This window comes from Sparus aurata, chromosome 20 (assembly GCF_900880675.1).
Source record: "Sparus aurata chromosome 20, fSpaAur1.1, whole genome shotgun sequence".
NCBI classification, from domain to species: Eukaryota; Metazoa; Chordata; class Actinopteri; order Spariformes; family Sparidae; genus Sparus; species Sparus aurata.
In genome coordinates, this window is record NC_044206.1 from 15,934,543 (window position 1) to 15,947,838 (window position 13,296).

At 41.5% G+C, this 13,296-nt stretch overlaps 1 protein-coding gene across 3 annotated transcripts; it reads right to left on the bottom strand.

Moving 5' to 3' along the window:
- Positions 1–721: 721 nt before the first annotated feature.
- Positions 722–12,587, bottom strand: LOC115571583 (pleckstrin homology domain-containing family S member 1-like). Of its 3 annotated transcripts, none has more exons than XM_030401048.1 (17): positions 12,556–12,587; positions 12,107–12,144; positions 11,658–11,755; positions 11,443–11,561; positions 11,143–11,277; positions 9,571–9,646; positions 9,451–9,480; positions 8,731–8,781; positions 8,493–8,564; positions 8,322–8,396; positions 8,066–8,109; positions 7,877–7,930; positions 7,311–7,424; positions 4,545–4,664; positions 3,678–3,773; positions 2,647–2,782; positions 722–2,544 (listed from the first exon to the last, which is right to left on the bottom strand). In XM_030401048.1, exons 2-17 carry the CDS (start codon positions 12,129–12,131, stop codon positions 2,473–2,475), a joined length of 1,317 nt encoding a protein of 438 aa, XP_030256908.1. In that variant the 5' UTR covers positions 12,132–12,144; positions 12,556–12,587; the 3' UTR covers positions 722–2,472. The 3 variants fall into 3 exon arrangements, with proteins under 3 accessions (XP_030256908.1, XP_030256909.1, XP_030256907.1); XM_030401049.1 differs by lacking the exon at positions 12,556–12,587 and adding an exon at positions 12,405–12,441; XM_030401047.1 differs by lacking the exon at positions 12,556–12,587 and adding an exon at positions 12,356–12,438.
- Between the last annotated feature and the right edge of the window lie 709 nt (positions 12,588–13,296).

Sequence of the window (13,296 nt, forward strand, 5' to 3'; positions counted from 1 at the left end):
ACTTTACCAGGTGACTGATAACCACTGTATTACTATTTGCGCCCAGAGGAACCATTTCCAGTGAGACACTTCTAATAATAACAGCGTATCATATTCTCTCCCTAGGCATGAATTATATGTATGAAGTCTTGCCAGACTTAAATTGGACTGACTGCAGCGATTTTTGAAATGTGTCTCCATTTCAGTCAGCAGTCTTAATGGTGGAAGATAATTATGTCTATGTAATGAGGTCTATATGCAAAGCAAAAAAACCAAGCTGTTGGAAGTTACAAGAAATCCTCACAGAGTCCTCCTGTGTCTTCTTCACAGATGGTCGTGTAGATCACTACGTAAACTCTGTCTTCAAGGTGGAAACTGGAGATTCAGGTTCTTGCACCTGCTGAGCTTGATACTGAACCCCTGCCAAGATACCCTTTGGCTCTCACGTCACTCTTCCATAAACACAACAATGAGCCGAAAATACTTGGAAAAACAAACGTGAAAGGTTTAATGAAGCTGTTCGGTTGGAATAATGTCTTCAGGTGTCTTATTCAATGCAACTCTTGAAATGCCAACTTGAAGCTCGGATAAGAAGCTAAACCTTGACTTTATGGCTTTTGAGCTATAGAAAGTGGAATTCATCTCATTTGAATGATATTTTGTTGCATGAACCCTGCAGCCTGTTCTCTTTACATGACATTCGCCATTACAAGAGAGAGGAAGTTAAAGGAAATGCAGCGTCTTAATGATATGGTAACATTTATTCATCATCGTTTTACAAGTAAATCACAGATACATTGTCCCAGTACAACCTGCATTCGCTGCACTATTGCAAGGGATATATTTGTTTATTAACAGAACAGATTTATATTACAGCACAGCTTGAGGGTCACAGTTGAAAGATAAATGTCCTGAGTAATTGTATTTGTCAGAACTCATATATCTTGGAAAGGCTGATACAACGGCATGCATCGGCCTCTGGGAAGAGGTCTCTATTTATATTTACAATGTCATATGATATCATTTCATGTTAAAGGGTTTAGACAAGCTAAAGACATTTGTCAGTGGACAGAAGTAAAAATACAAAACATTTTGAATATGAAACTCAACCTGTGAATAATTTCCATTTGTTGTCTTTGTCAGGTGTGACATCGGTTACTTGGCATAATTCAGAAATGTTATAAAGGTTAAATTAAAGGTGCAATATGTAAGAATTTTAATTTAACTATCAACAGTTTTGACGTCTATGTAGAAAATGCAAGTGGTGTAAAACTCCCAACACTCCCCAGGTATTCCGGCTAACTGCACTGCTAACTGAGCTAAATGTAATGTGCTCAGTTAGCAGTGACTCTGGTGATATGCTGCCCTTAGTTATGGGCAGCATGAATTCAACAGGAAGCCACTTCTTACACGTTGCACATTTAAGTCACCATTACTGCTTCGAATCAGAGAGGAAGCAGCAGAAGGAGCCTGAGCTGCAGCGCCACTCTGTCGGCATATTAATTCAGACTCCCCGGGGTGAAGTACTGGTCTCGTCCTAAATCTCTTTGTTATTTATCCGCTCCTTATTACTGTTCAAACTTTCTCAAGACAAATAAGAATGGTTTGAATTTAGATGTCTGGATGCGTGACAGAGACATTTCGACATAGGCCACACCCTTTTTTTTCGGCATGGTGTAATCGGACGAGCATGAAAACAGCATCATACGGCTGAATGCCGAGCAAAATCTGGATGGAAATAAGCTTTGATTGCTGGGTGATGACATCTGCACCAGTCACGCAGCTCGTTTCTCACTTGAGTTGCAGCAGCAAAGACACGAAAGGAGTTTATGGAAACACTGCATGTGTTTTCACCTCACTAGGATCGTAGATGTCGATTCAGAGTTGATAATGGCGTTCTCACAGAAGTCACATTAGCAGTTCAGTCAAAGTAAAGAAAAGATCCAACTCCACACCAAGAATCTTTGATATTATTTCTACTCTATTTTATGTGCATTTAAATTGTCGATACATTTTGATTAGTGCAAAAATACAGTGGTTAGATTGTCTATATACAGTAGAGTTTTGCACACAGCGTCTTGCACAATTTATTTAATCACAACAGCGCTATGAGGAAATATGTTTCCATAAAACATTTGCCGTTTGCTTCCTCCTAGAGATGACTTTTGAGAACAAACGTCTTATCTACAGTAACTACGACACGCAACGGGCTAAAGATAACATGACTCATGCTCTGTAAAAACAGCAAGTCATTGTATACGCAAAGAGCGCTTTGCAGCTCGAATGCATTTGATCTGCGAGTCACTGTTGGTGAGATTAAATATCCTTCATTTGCACTTTAGGCTCTACTAGACTTTAAATAGACTAAAGCAGAAGAGTGACAGATTAGTAAGTACTGGCCACAGCCTGAGGAAAACACTGCCGGTTGTCGACACATGGCAAGAAACCGCCGTTCACAGGAAGCAAGTCTTGCCCCTGGTGGTCAGTTTGCAATCAGTCGCTGCAGAGACCAGTTGGCGAGTGCAGAGGCCGACATCCACGCTGACGCAGGATGGTCACTTTCACCTGAAAAGAGAGATCATTTACCCCTCATGAATTCGTCACATAATTAATCAATGCATGCAAACAGGCTCTATGCTATCACGGACATGGACGACGTAAGCGTACCTCGTTCTTGAGAGACTTGCTGAGGTACATGTTGAACTCGTCCACGCTGCTGGTGTGCAAGTCATTGATCGCCAGAATCTGGTCTCCTTTGTGGAACAGGCATACTGACTGTGGCTGGCCGGTCCAGCCAGACACACTGTAACGCACACACGCACACACATATTCTGTTGGTAAGACTTTATAATTACCATCAATAATAAATCCATTCATCCATGTGTTGTATGCAGTAGGTCAGAGGCAACTGGACTTAGTTTCAAAGATTTTTCGATAATGACGCTGGAGACTTTATTGTATTCAAAAGCAGCAAGTCTTTAGACGTTACATCACGCTTCTAGAAACTATACGACTAAGGTATTAAGACGACAATGACTCTATATTTTCCCTCCTATCAGTGCTAACAGGACTCCTCTCATATTTTCTTCCATTTCACATGTGTAACTACTGTATAAATACTGTATTATAAATGATAATACTGTGCTTGAATGCATCCTGTGTAGATGCTGGAGAAGGACTGAGGCTATTGCTCTTGCTACATGCTGCCTTCACTACACAGCCTGTGTTTTTAACAACTTTTCTACAAAAAGGTGTGTGTCATAGCAACAAAGACATGAACCAGTGTTTTTTTCTAAACCTTAGAATGGGAATTTAGACTTTTTGCCAAATGAAACCAATTAATGCAAAGCGCATTAACCAAATCTCAGTATGAACCAGTGCCCAGAATTCCACACAATACAGCCGAATGCTCGCAATCATCCGCCAGGAATGAACAGACAGCTTCCGTAGCGCAGCAATAAGTCTGAAATGTATTCTTTTTTTTTTTCCTCAGCCACAAGAAGAGCAAAAGAGGACGTGCAGTACCGTCACCAGCATTTCCTGAATGTGGCAAACACAACTGTGGTCTTTCTAATTGCTTAATCGATGCAGAACAAAACAAACGTGTCTGTCCACGTGTCTCAATCAAGCACTCCGACATGTGAGACCTTTTTAACAACAATGTGGGTTTGTGGTCCTATTTTCAGAGACAGACTCACCACGGCTTCCCCTCCACTTCTGTTAATGTCAGGTGTTTTTTCAAATCTGCATGCTTGACCTCGATATCCCTCTCCTCTGGGGTGATGGTGTCAAGGCTGGAAAAAGAAACACAAACAACAGCGAGCGCTTCGTTTAATGGCGTTGTGTTTATTTTGACATGCTGCGGAGAACCACATGTCAGTCTCGACAGCTGCGTGAGGCATTGTGCGAGAAAAAAACATCTTCTTCCGTCATCCGACCGTCCTAAAAAAAAAACGCTATTGTTTGTTTCTCATCTTGTTTTCAGGAAATCTTCTGTTTGTTCGTGACACCGACCTTCCGTGGATCAAACTGGGAAACGAGGGAAAACGACAGAAAACTTTTGTTCTACAGAGGAAGTTTCATCCGCAAAAACAACAAAGCGGAGGTTTCGGGTTATTGACGCCTCCTTCTTCCATTTTAGTGCGATGAGTGTCTGCACAGATAAGGACTTCTAATTTTCTCAGAACAACTCATTCAAATTCTGGTGGCAAGGTCAACTGAGTTGCTGATGTTGCTGATGTTTTCATGTGGAGTATTGCTCATCATTATTCAGCAATCATTGCGCCAACGACTTGTGGCAGAAACCTCCAGAAACCACTCTAACCAGTCCAGCAACGTGTCAGCGGTGGCCCCGGCATTCTTTTGGGGTTATTTAGTGGACTTAGTCACCTTTCTTTTTTTATCCTCTCGGTGTAAACATTACAAAGCTGTTTCTCACTGATTTGATTTGACAGCACGGGATGGTGCAACAGTGGGCGGGGAGAGCGACTCTCGACTGACGCTCGTCACATCCTGTTTCAAACAATAGTGCCCGCTTGTCTGGATTCGGGGTCAGCTTCCCTCACCTTTCAGTGGAGCTTTGTTTGTCCGGTCTTTGCCCGTTCACTGTCGCCGCCATCTCAACAGGAGAGCCGGCGCCGTTGTCACTGGAGCCGCTGCTGAAGTCTGAAGTCCTGGCTTCCTCCCTGCAAGAACAAGGAAACAGCGTGAGGGATCATAACGTCAGATCTCGGCGCATGTGTCGAGTGTCTTGTTGAAACACAACAAGACACTCGTGCAGCAGGAGCCGAGGTCAGTGCTTTAATTATGAAAGAATGCCCTCTGAATGTGCCTGCACAGTGGAGACACAGATTTTCTGGCACTGTAACAGAAGCCTTGGATGCCCAGCAGTCCACACTGGGCCATTTACCGGATGATCATGACAATTAAAGGTGCAACCCCCAGAGTTTCGATGCATTTCTAAGACTTCTTCTTGCAGAGATTTACGATGCCTGTCTCATAATACAACTCTGAGCTCTCAGTCAGGACCACTGGCCAATTCTAACATAATGCACCTTTAAAAGGGAAGACTTGGTTGATAAAGGGTGAAAGGGCGTTGTAGAATCCCAAAACCAAAAGCGGCTTCTCTCAGTTATACAGAAAGGGGACCAGATGTCTTGAGATTATTTTTAAAAAAAGCTCATCGAAACAGCATGAGAGAAGCACATGGTTCCCAAATCACTGCCGAGGCTCGAGAGGGAATCCTAATTAAGAAGCACTTTCGAGACGAGCCTTTTTGACCCATATGCCAAATGCAGTACGGAGGATGTTCTTCCGCGTGGCGGCACAGCAGTTGGCCACTTAGAAAGAAATCAGTGTGAGAGGCAGAATTCACAAACGTTCAGGAGAACAAACTGCAGACAGGAAGGGTTATTTTATGCATGAACCAGCTGGAAGAGGCATGATTTTAGGTGACCGCCCGCTGTATCAGTGATCAACACAGTGATCTTGGTAAACAAGGAGGTCAAACCGGGCTCTCAGATGCTGTAGGTCGAACATGCAACAGAGACTGAAAGTCCAGTTCAAATGTGATAGAAAATATGATAATGATCAATGATATGCATATGATAACGTTAATAAAGTGTGTGCAGAGGCTTGTATGCACCCGAACGTAGTAATCAGACACGTGTAGTACATTGTTTTAAATGCCACAACCCTGAGGCGAGACATTGTAGGCTCTGAAAGAGGAAATAGGACACAATGAAGAGTTCATTCTTCAGACATAAAACACACCCAGGTTTCTACACACAGGGATTTTCCATCTGCAGCTGGTACCTGGTCAGGTATCACTGTCAGCTTATAACATCAGCTACTATAAACCAATACTTGTAATTAAACACATTAAACACAAAAAGATGATTTATATCATCAGTTTTACTATTATCACATAATCTGCTATTTTAGCAAAAGGGTACAGAGGGAATGTTCATTCCAAAGTCAAAAATACATATTGTCCCTCTTTCCTGTAGTGCTATTTATTCTGCTTCTGCTTGTTTTGGTGTGAGACGCTAAATGTTAATATGATGGAACAAAACGGCACTCAGCCACGTCTCTTTCCAAAAATCCTGGCCTGGTTGCTCGAGATACTCCACAGACCTTGTTGTGAGCAAGTTGCATGAAACTTTTTATGTATATTCAAGAGCTACTTTGCTTCTAGCAAACTTACACCCGCCCAATTGTGTTTTCATCCATGCTGGCTTAGAGTTACAGGGACATTGCACATTAATAACATTTCTTTTTTTGACATCCTGCCAAATCTTCATCTGCAGGCCCAGAGCAGGTGTGAGGACAGCTGCAGCAGACGATTCAAATACATTAAAATCCATCACGAAAAACAGAGCAAAGCTTATATAAAACACGTGAAACATGAATAAAGACGGCAGACTGTTCCGTGTGTATCAACCCGCAGAGATAAGCATGCATGTGCTTCCATCCTGTTCGTGTTTACATCCCAGACTGTCACTTGAGCAAATATTGCCCTCCATGAAACTGCTCACAGCAAGTTCTGTGGGTTATGTTGACTAACCGGGTCATGATTCCTGGACAGAGACCGCTGAGTTTTTCAAATGTATGCAGCACAAACCATCTGAGTGCCATCTGGTTCCATTATGTTCAAGAAGAGGCGCAAATCTTTTGAGCAGATACCTCCAAAACTGCATTTCACACCAACAAAAACTACTTAGATAAACAGCACTACAGGTAAAGGATAAATTAGATTAGATTTTTGGGTGAACTGTCCTTTTAAGATAGCACACATGAGTTGCAATGCTGTCAAATGTGACTGCACGAGCAACATAGCTTTTTTTTCGGGGATTACTGTACAGCTAATCATTTTAAGATCAGAAGCAGTCACAGCTGAACTGTAAGACCAAGTACAGTTTATACAATCCGTCACCCCATGCGTTTTAAACTGTATAAATATCTGGAGAGATGATCAGTGTGCTATCTTGCACGGGTATAACCTTGCTCAAGAGATGTGTCATCGAGTCAAGCTTGCAAGTGGCTGAACCGGTTCTGAGGGGCTGCCCATCTTGGATGCCTGACTAGTGCTGGAGTGTCAACAGTTTCTTAAAAATAACACCTTCTTTGTTGCCGTTCTAGGTGTTTGAGCCAGATGTGGTTGCGGTTTGCGTCTGATGAGTAAACTATTTTGGTATCTAGGGCACTGACAAAAATGCGCTACACAGAGGGCATAGTGCAGTGACACCGAAGACAAAGTGAAATGTCAAAAACACGCACATGGCACACAAACACAGAAAGAACAACCCCTGAGATCAATCTGAGATCTGTACCTGTCTTCACCTTTCTCCTCGCTGAATGCAGGGAGCGGAGACATCTGTGTCTTCAGCCGCTCATACACCTGATTGACGGACCTCATCAGGGTCGCCTTCTCAACTTCACAGTCCCTGAAAGGATGTGGTATACAGAGCTACATGAGCTTCTATCAATTTGAACAATATTTAGCGATTATTTATGCTTATTGGGAAAAAAAATATTCTTTTAAAAGGGGAAATTGTAGTTTGGGGAAACTCAAAATTGTGATGTTAACCATATTAATGAGGTTATACAATCAGAGATATTTATATTTCCTATAACTGAATAAACAAGCTGTTCTCAGAGGAAAATAAGGTCCCCCTGACAAGCTAGAAAGGTGGCGGGGTCCACCACATATAAACAAGGTAAAACAGAATGAAGTTGTGTTGTCCTTTAGGTCAGTTTGTTTATTCATTTACTTTCTTCAGGCATTAAAAAAAAAAAACTCAGTCAATGAGGATCTTTTTGTTCCAATTTAAATTTCTTCGCGAAATTACAGAGTGCACCTTTAAGTGATGATGTCGCAGCTATAAATCGAACTTACGCTGCCTGAGACGGCTGTTGTTGTGTCAGCTGAACTTCCATCATTGATTCATATCTACAAGAGACGGACAAGCAAATAACATGAAGGGTGCGAACATTCTAGCATGTGTTATTTGAACAGATGTTACAATAAAGCCGCTGAGGATCAATTAAGCAAATAAATGCATCAGATCAATACATTATCACTCACACTGAGTCCAAGCTCTTGCGACGAGTGTCACCATTTTCTTCAGCCTGTTTGCAAATTATTCATGAAGAAAAAAACATTATAAATACTAATATTTTGTTGCAGTTAATCACAATTTAGAAGCAAAGATAGATAAATCTCACAAATTATTTCATTTTTATCTATTTGTTTTTATATCTAATAGACTATTTACTGATCAACTGAGAAAACGTTTGGGAAATAAATCAATATTGAAGATGATTGTAAGTGGAAGCCCTACTTGTATTTTCCTTGTGTAGGATCTTGGGTAGTCGTAGATTGGCTCCGATGCTCGTCTTTTGGCATAATCTTCATCCTGCCGGCCGATCAGAGAGCAATAAGACACTCCAATTACCCACACTTAATTGTCTGAATCATCATCAATGTGTTTACTGATCACAAGATGCTGCACCTTTGATTTCTTGGTGACATTATCCAAAGCGTTCGAGGACGGATCAGACATGGACCGACCTTTCAACTCTCCCTGAAAAAGAATGAAAAGACCGCACAAATTTTAAACACCCATATGTGCAACATTTAGGCGATCAGGTGGTTTTCTCACATTTAATCTGACAGCAGGAAGTTTTCTTTGTGAACAAAATTAGACAATCTCAGTGAAAATGTACAGTGCAGCGCCTTTACGGACCGACCTTTTCAGCCCGAATGGAGAAAGTCCTTCTCCACAGAACAGGTTTTGATACCTGGTAAAGCAGGAAGAGATGAAGAGTTGATTGATAAGCACAGTTAGAGTATCTGTATAGTGTTCGGGACGCTGTGAGAACTATGACTGAGAATTTTGGAAGCGTAACAATGGAGGCCCAATAACAGGAAATAAAGCAATATTTAAGAATAAGGCAACCTATTCGATGATAAGCCTTCTTACATGAACATAGTTTGAGGGATTACAAAATACTCCTTTCCTAGAGTCGGATAAAACGACTGATGACTCGCTGATGTTTGTTCGGTAAACTGGCCCCTATAGCTAAAACCAGCAGACTGTTATCTCAGCTTAGTTTAGCTTAGCACAATAACTAGAAACAAGTGGGAAACAGCTAGCCTAGCTCTGTTAAAAGATAACAAAATCATGTGTCAGCTCACTGTGCAACGTGTTGTATGACGTTTGTTTAATCTGCACAAAAATTGTATGTGTAAAAACGAGTATAACAAGATAAAACATGCTGAGTGATGAGCCTCAAAGTCGCTGCGCTGTTCCCAGTCTTTCTGCTATGCTAGGCTAAGCTAACTGGCCGTGGGCCCCAGGTTCAAATGTACCGTGCCTACAGGAGAGTGGCGTTGATGTTCTCACCTAACGCTTGGCAAAGTATAAGCATTAAATACATTTTCCCTCTTGATGAGGAAAAGATATTTACCTCGGGTGCAGACGGCCCTCTACAAATTTCCTTTGGCAGAAAAAAGACATTGTCAGTGACAGCGACAAAGCAGTTCAACAAATACAAATGATTGATGGAAGAACTCAAATTTACATGTACCTCGGCAGTCATCACTTTATGAGGCCTGTTTTTCAGGGCTTCAAACAAGGCGGAGAACCAGCCGTCCGCTTCCTCGCTAAAGGCAAGAGGAGCATATGAAACACTTAAAAGAACAACAACATCTTACACAAATTATGGCCATTACATTTACTATATTTACTAAAATTCAATTCCGTAATCCGAATATCAAGTGGAAACGGTGACGTGTGGCGACAGATTGGCGCGAGCGGAGCTTGGGAGAGAAAAAAGCCAATTCTCGGCTGATTGACCGTTATTACTGAACAGGAGAACATCATCATTTCTCCCTGATTGATAGAAAAGCCAAAAATAGTCGGTGTTGTAAAGGGCGGAGGGGAAGTGTTTCATGAGGCGCCGTGAAAGTGTCAGCGGGGGCCTTGAGTGGAGGACTGACGGCCCAGCTGTGAGCTGTAATCACAGACTGTCACATTTGAATGCAATAAATGTATCTGAGCCTGTTTATCTTCTCATTGCCGTTACTGAAGACATCCACAACCAGACTCTTTTGAAAGCCGTATATACTGATTTAAACGGCTGCATTTATGTCACGGTTTTGGGTTTTTAAATGGGTTGTGTCCCTCGTGTCATCACGGTTTGTATTCAGTTTAGTCTGCTGCTTCTTGCTTTTTGTTCCCTGCCTTGTGTTTTTTTTGGATTCAGCTTGTTATTTTACCCATTTGTTTCGGTACTACTGCCTTCCCAGAGTGTTGTATTTGGATTCATTTCTACTAAAAACATCTCAATGCATGCAGAATAAACTAGATTAAGAGACAGAAAAATGGTTTGATGTCGAGGTTTTAGACATTCCTCATCCCCACATATCCCTAAAATCACAGCCAGTGTTGGTGGAGTTACGGTGGAATGTATCCAAGTTACAAAATAATTGTAATGTGTTATTCAATTGCAAACAAACAAACAAACAAATTGCATCATGTTAGGCTGAAGATAAAACATCCCACACATAATATTCACCTCTGCGATGCTTTGTGATTATCTTATGAATCCATTTCTCACGGTACATTGAATAAGTCAGTAGAGGAGAGCCTATGGTTTGCATGTTCCACTTTTTTTTTGTCTTGACTCGATCTCGTCCTGTCTCGGTCTTTGACGTGTCTTAGTGACGTCTCCTCGCCCACAACACTGTCTACATCTAAACAGATTTCACTGATCGTGTGATATGATTTTAAAGGTTGATTGTTTTTTCCTTTATTGGTCGTTAAAATTAGCATCTTGTCTTGTCTGACAGTCAAATCAATGCACCTTGCTCCAGGCAACCTGAGTTCACCATTACCGCCCCCCCCCCCCCGGCCGACTACATAAAGGAAATCAGAAAAGGGCTCTTACATCAACGTCCAGTGTAAAGCTTGGTTATCAACACCCACATGATTTACTGCTTATCTTTTTGTACAGTGAAAAGACATTCCTGTGCTTCTGTCCCGAGGCTGAAATATCAGGAGTTTTTACTGTAGCGTAGTAAAATGCACGGGAGTCGGTAAGAAGCTGTAAATTCCATCTCAGTGCTTTTATATCTCCTGCAGGAACCAGCTGCCTGACCTGCTCTCCCCGACGAGGAAGTAGTCCCGGTCGCAAGCCTTGATGCAGAGCACAGAGGACGGAGAGCACTTGAAGTTCTTCTGGATCCATCCCCATTTCTGGTGTTGTTGAGGGCTCACGTACAGCAGTGAGATCCTGACAGATGGACACAATTGACACAACATTAAGTGACAGAGGGCATCTATGCTGAAAAACAAAGCTGGTGTAACTGCATTTTTTCATTTAAGAGCAGTTGATTATATACTCATAGGCTCATAATGAGATGAAAAATGTTGCTTCACGAGCTTTGTGCAGACATACTGCTCCAAGTCTATCCTTCCGAGCGGCTTGTCCTTCTCCCGTGGACTCCTGAAGTACTTCAGCTGGTGTTCTTGTTCACTGATTTTGAACAGCACAAAATACCGCCTCTTCCACGATTTCTGCAAGAGAAACATGATCCACATAAAAAATGCGCTATACTACATAAAAAGCTGTAAATGTATCGCCCACATTCAATATAGTGCCGAGTCTGTTACCTCTGACTTCATCCGATTTGGTGGAGGAGACTTGAACAGGTATCCTGATCTGATCTCTGTCGCGACTGCACCTGGCGTGTAGAACACCGCACTTCCACCTGTGTGTGCAAAAGAAAAGCCCATTGTTCCGCAATCGTTTGCTTAAACCACACTCGTTTACATTCATCTCCATTGTGTGTCCCTGTAGGTGCTCTTCGGGAAACTAGCGAAGGACTTAAAATACGAGAATGAACAAGTATTGAAGAACTGTGATTTAAACGAATGGATTAAATCCCCCAAACTGCTGATAGGACCAGATCAGTTAACATGCATAAAATGAAATAACTTGAAACTTTTAGCGTTAATCTTAAAGGAACAGGTTTTTTTTTCCATAAGCTGCACCAAACTACTGGTAAACAACTACAAACACCATCAAACCATAAATCAGATTTCCTGATGCGATACTCTACCTGTGTTCTTCATGTTCTTGTGCATCGTGACACCACACCTAAACAAAAAACCAACGCAGGACAACAATCAATCAATCTCTGTCCCTCCAAACAGCATTAAAATGTCTGGATGGAAATAGTTTTAGACAAATAACTGAGGATTTGTAAAAACAGCTTCATGCCTCTTTGAAAAGCAGAGCATTAAATACAGCTGTTACAGACAAAGCTGTAAAAGCATGTGTGCAGTGATGAAAAAAATAATAAACCTACAGCATCTCAGCAGCGTTAAAACTCAGGAATATCATTGTTCTGTTCGTACCGTTCCAGTGTTAACAACCTCTAAGACAGGGCCAAACATGAGACAGCCAGAGGAATGAGCATTGCATTTTGTATCAAAAGTAAAAGACTAATAATCAAACCAATAAACGAGTCACTAAATACACTAGATCCAGATAGAAGAATAATCTTACCTGTGGAGCACCTGTTCAGAGACTCTGCTCACCTCTGCCTGTCTAACAATGAGGGTTGTGTTGTGAGAGAGCGGGAAGTTAGGATTAGACCGATGAACTGGTGTTTCTGGTTCCATGGTTCAATTGTCTTAATGTCTACCTGATGTGTCGTGCAGCCACAGAATTTCCCACAGCTCCTTCTGGAAAGTGTTGCACCCGGAAAAACACCGGAAAATATTCACTCTTTCATTGAAAAAGAAAAAAGAACAAGTAATATGGCATGAACAGGTTGAAATGACATAAAATAAACTAACATCAATGCACACATGACTGTTTTTTTTTTTTTCTTCAGTTTTACAAGAGAAAATGTTTTTTTTTGTCATTAGATTGGCCGGGGTCCAATTTACTGCACCACTTTCAAACAAGCTCTGGAGACAAAAGAAAAGACTGGTGCCAACTTCTGACAGATGATAGGGTGATGACAACTGATGAGGGAAGCTGAGTGAATTCAGACAGTGAATTGGCACCAGTAAGGAGATTATATAACATTTTAGGGACATATCAAGGGCAACAGCATTGAAAATAAAGAATATAATAATAGCTTAAGCGGTACATCGAAACACACAGACGGTAGACGGTAGATAAGTGGGTTGGACTCACCCCTCCCTCACCTTCTCCCTCCCTGAATAACAGTCACTTGTTCACATTCATGTATATTTTTATTTATTATACACAATTCAACAGGTACAATAACTTTTGTAA

Excerpts from the sequence above, each read along its gene's own strand:
- LOC115571583 (XM_030401047.1), bottom strand. The coding sequence starts at position 12,390 with ATGATATTCCTGAGTTTTAACGCTGCTGAGATGCT. Across the intron at positions 9,481-9,570 it reads ATAAAGTGATGACTGCCGAG|GAAATTTGTAGAGGGCCGTC; the intron begins GTACATGTAAAT and ends TTTCTGCCAAAG. Across the intron at positions 2,545-2,646 it reads GCAAGTCTCTCAAGAACGAG|GTGAAAGTGACCATCCTGCG; the intron begins GTACGCTTACGT and ends CTCTCTTTTCAG.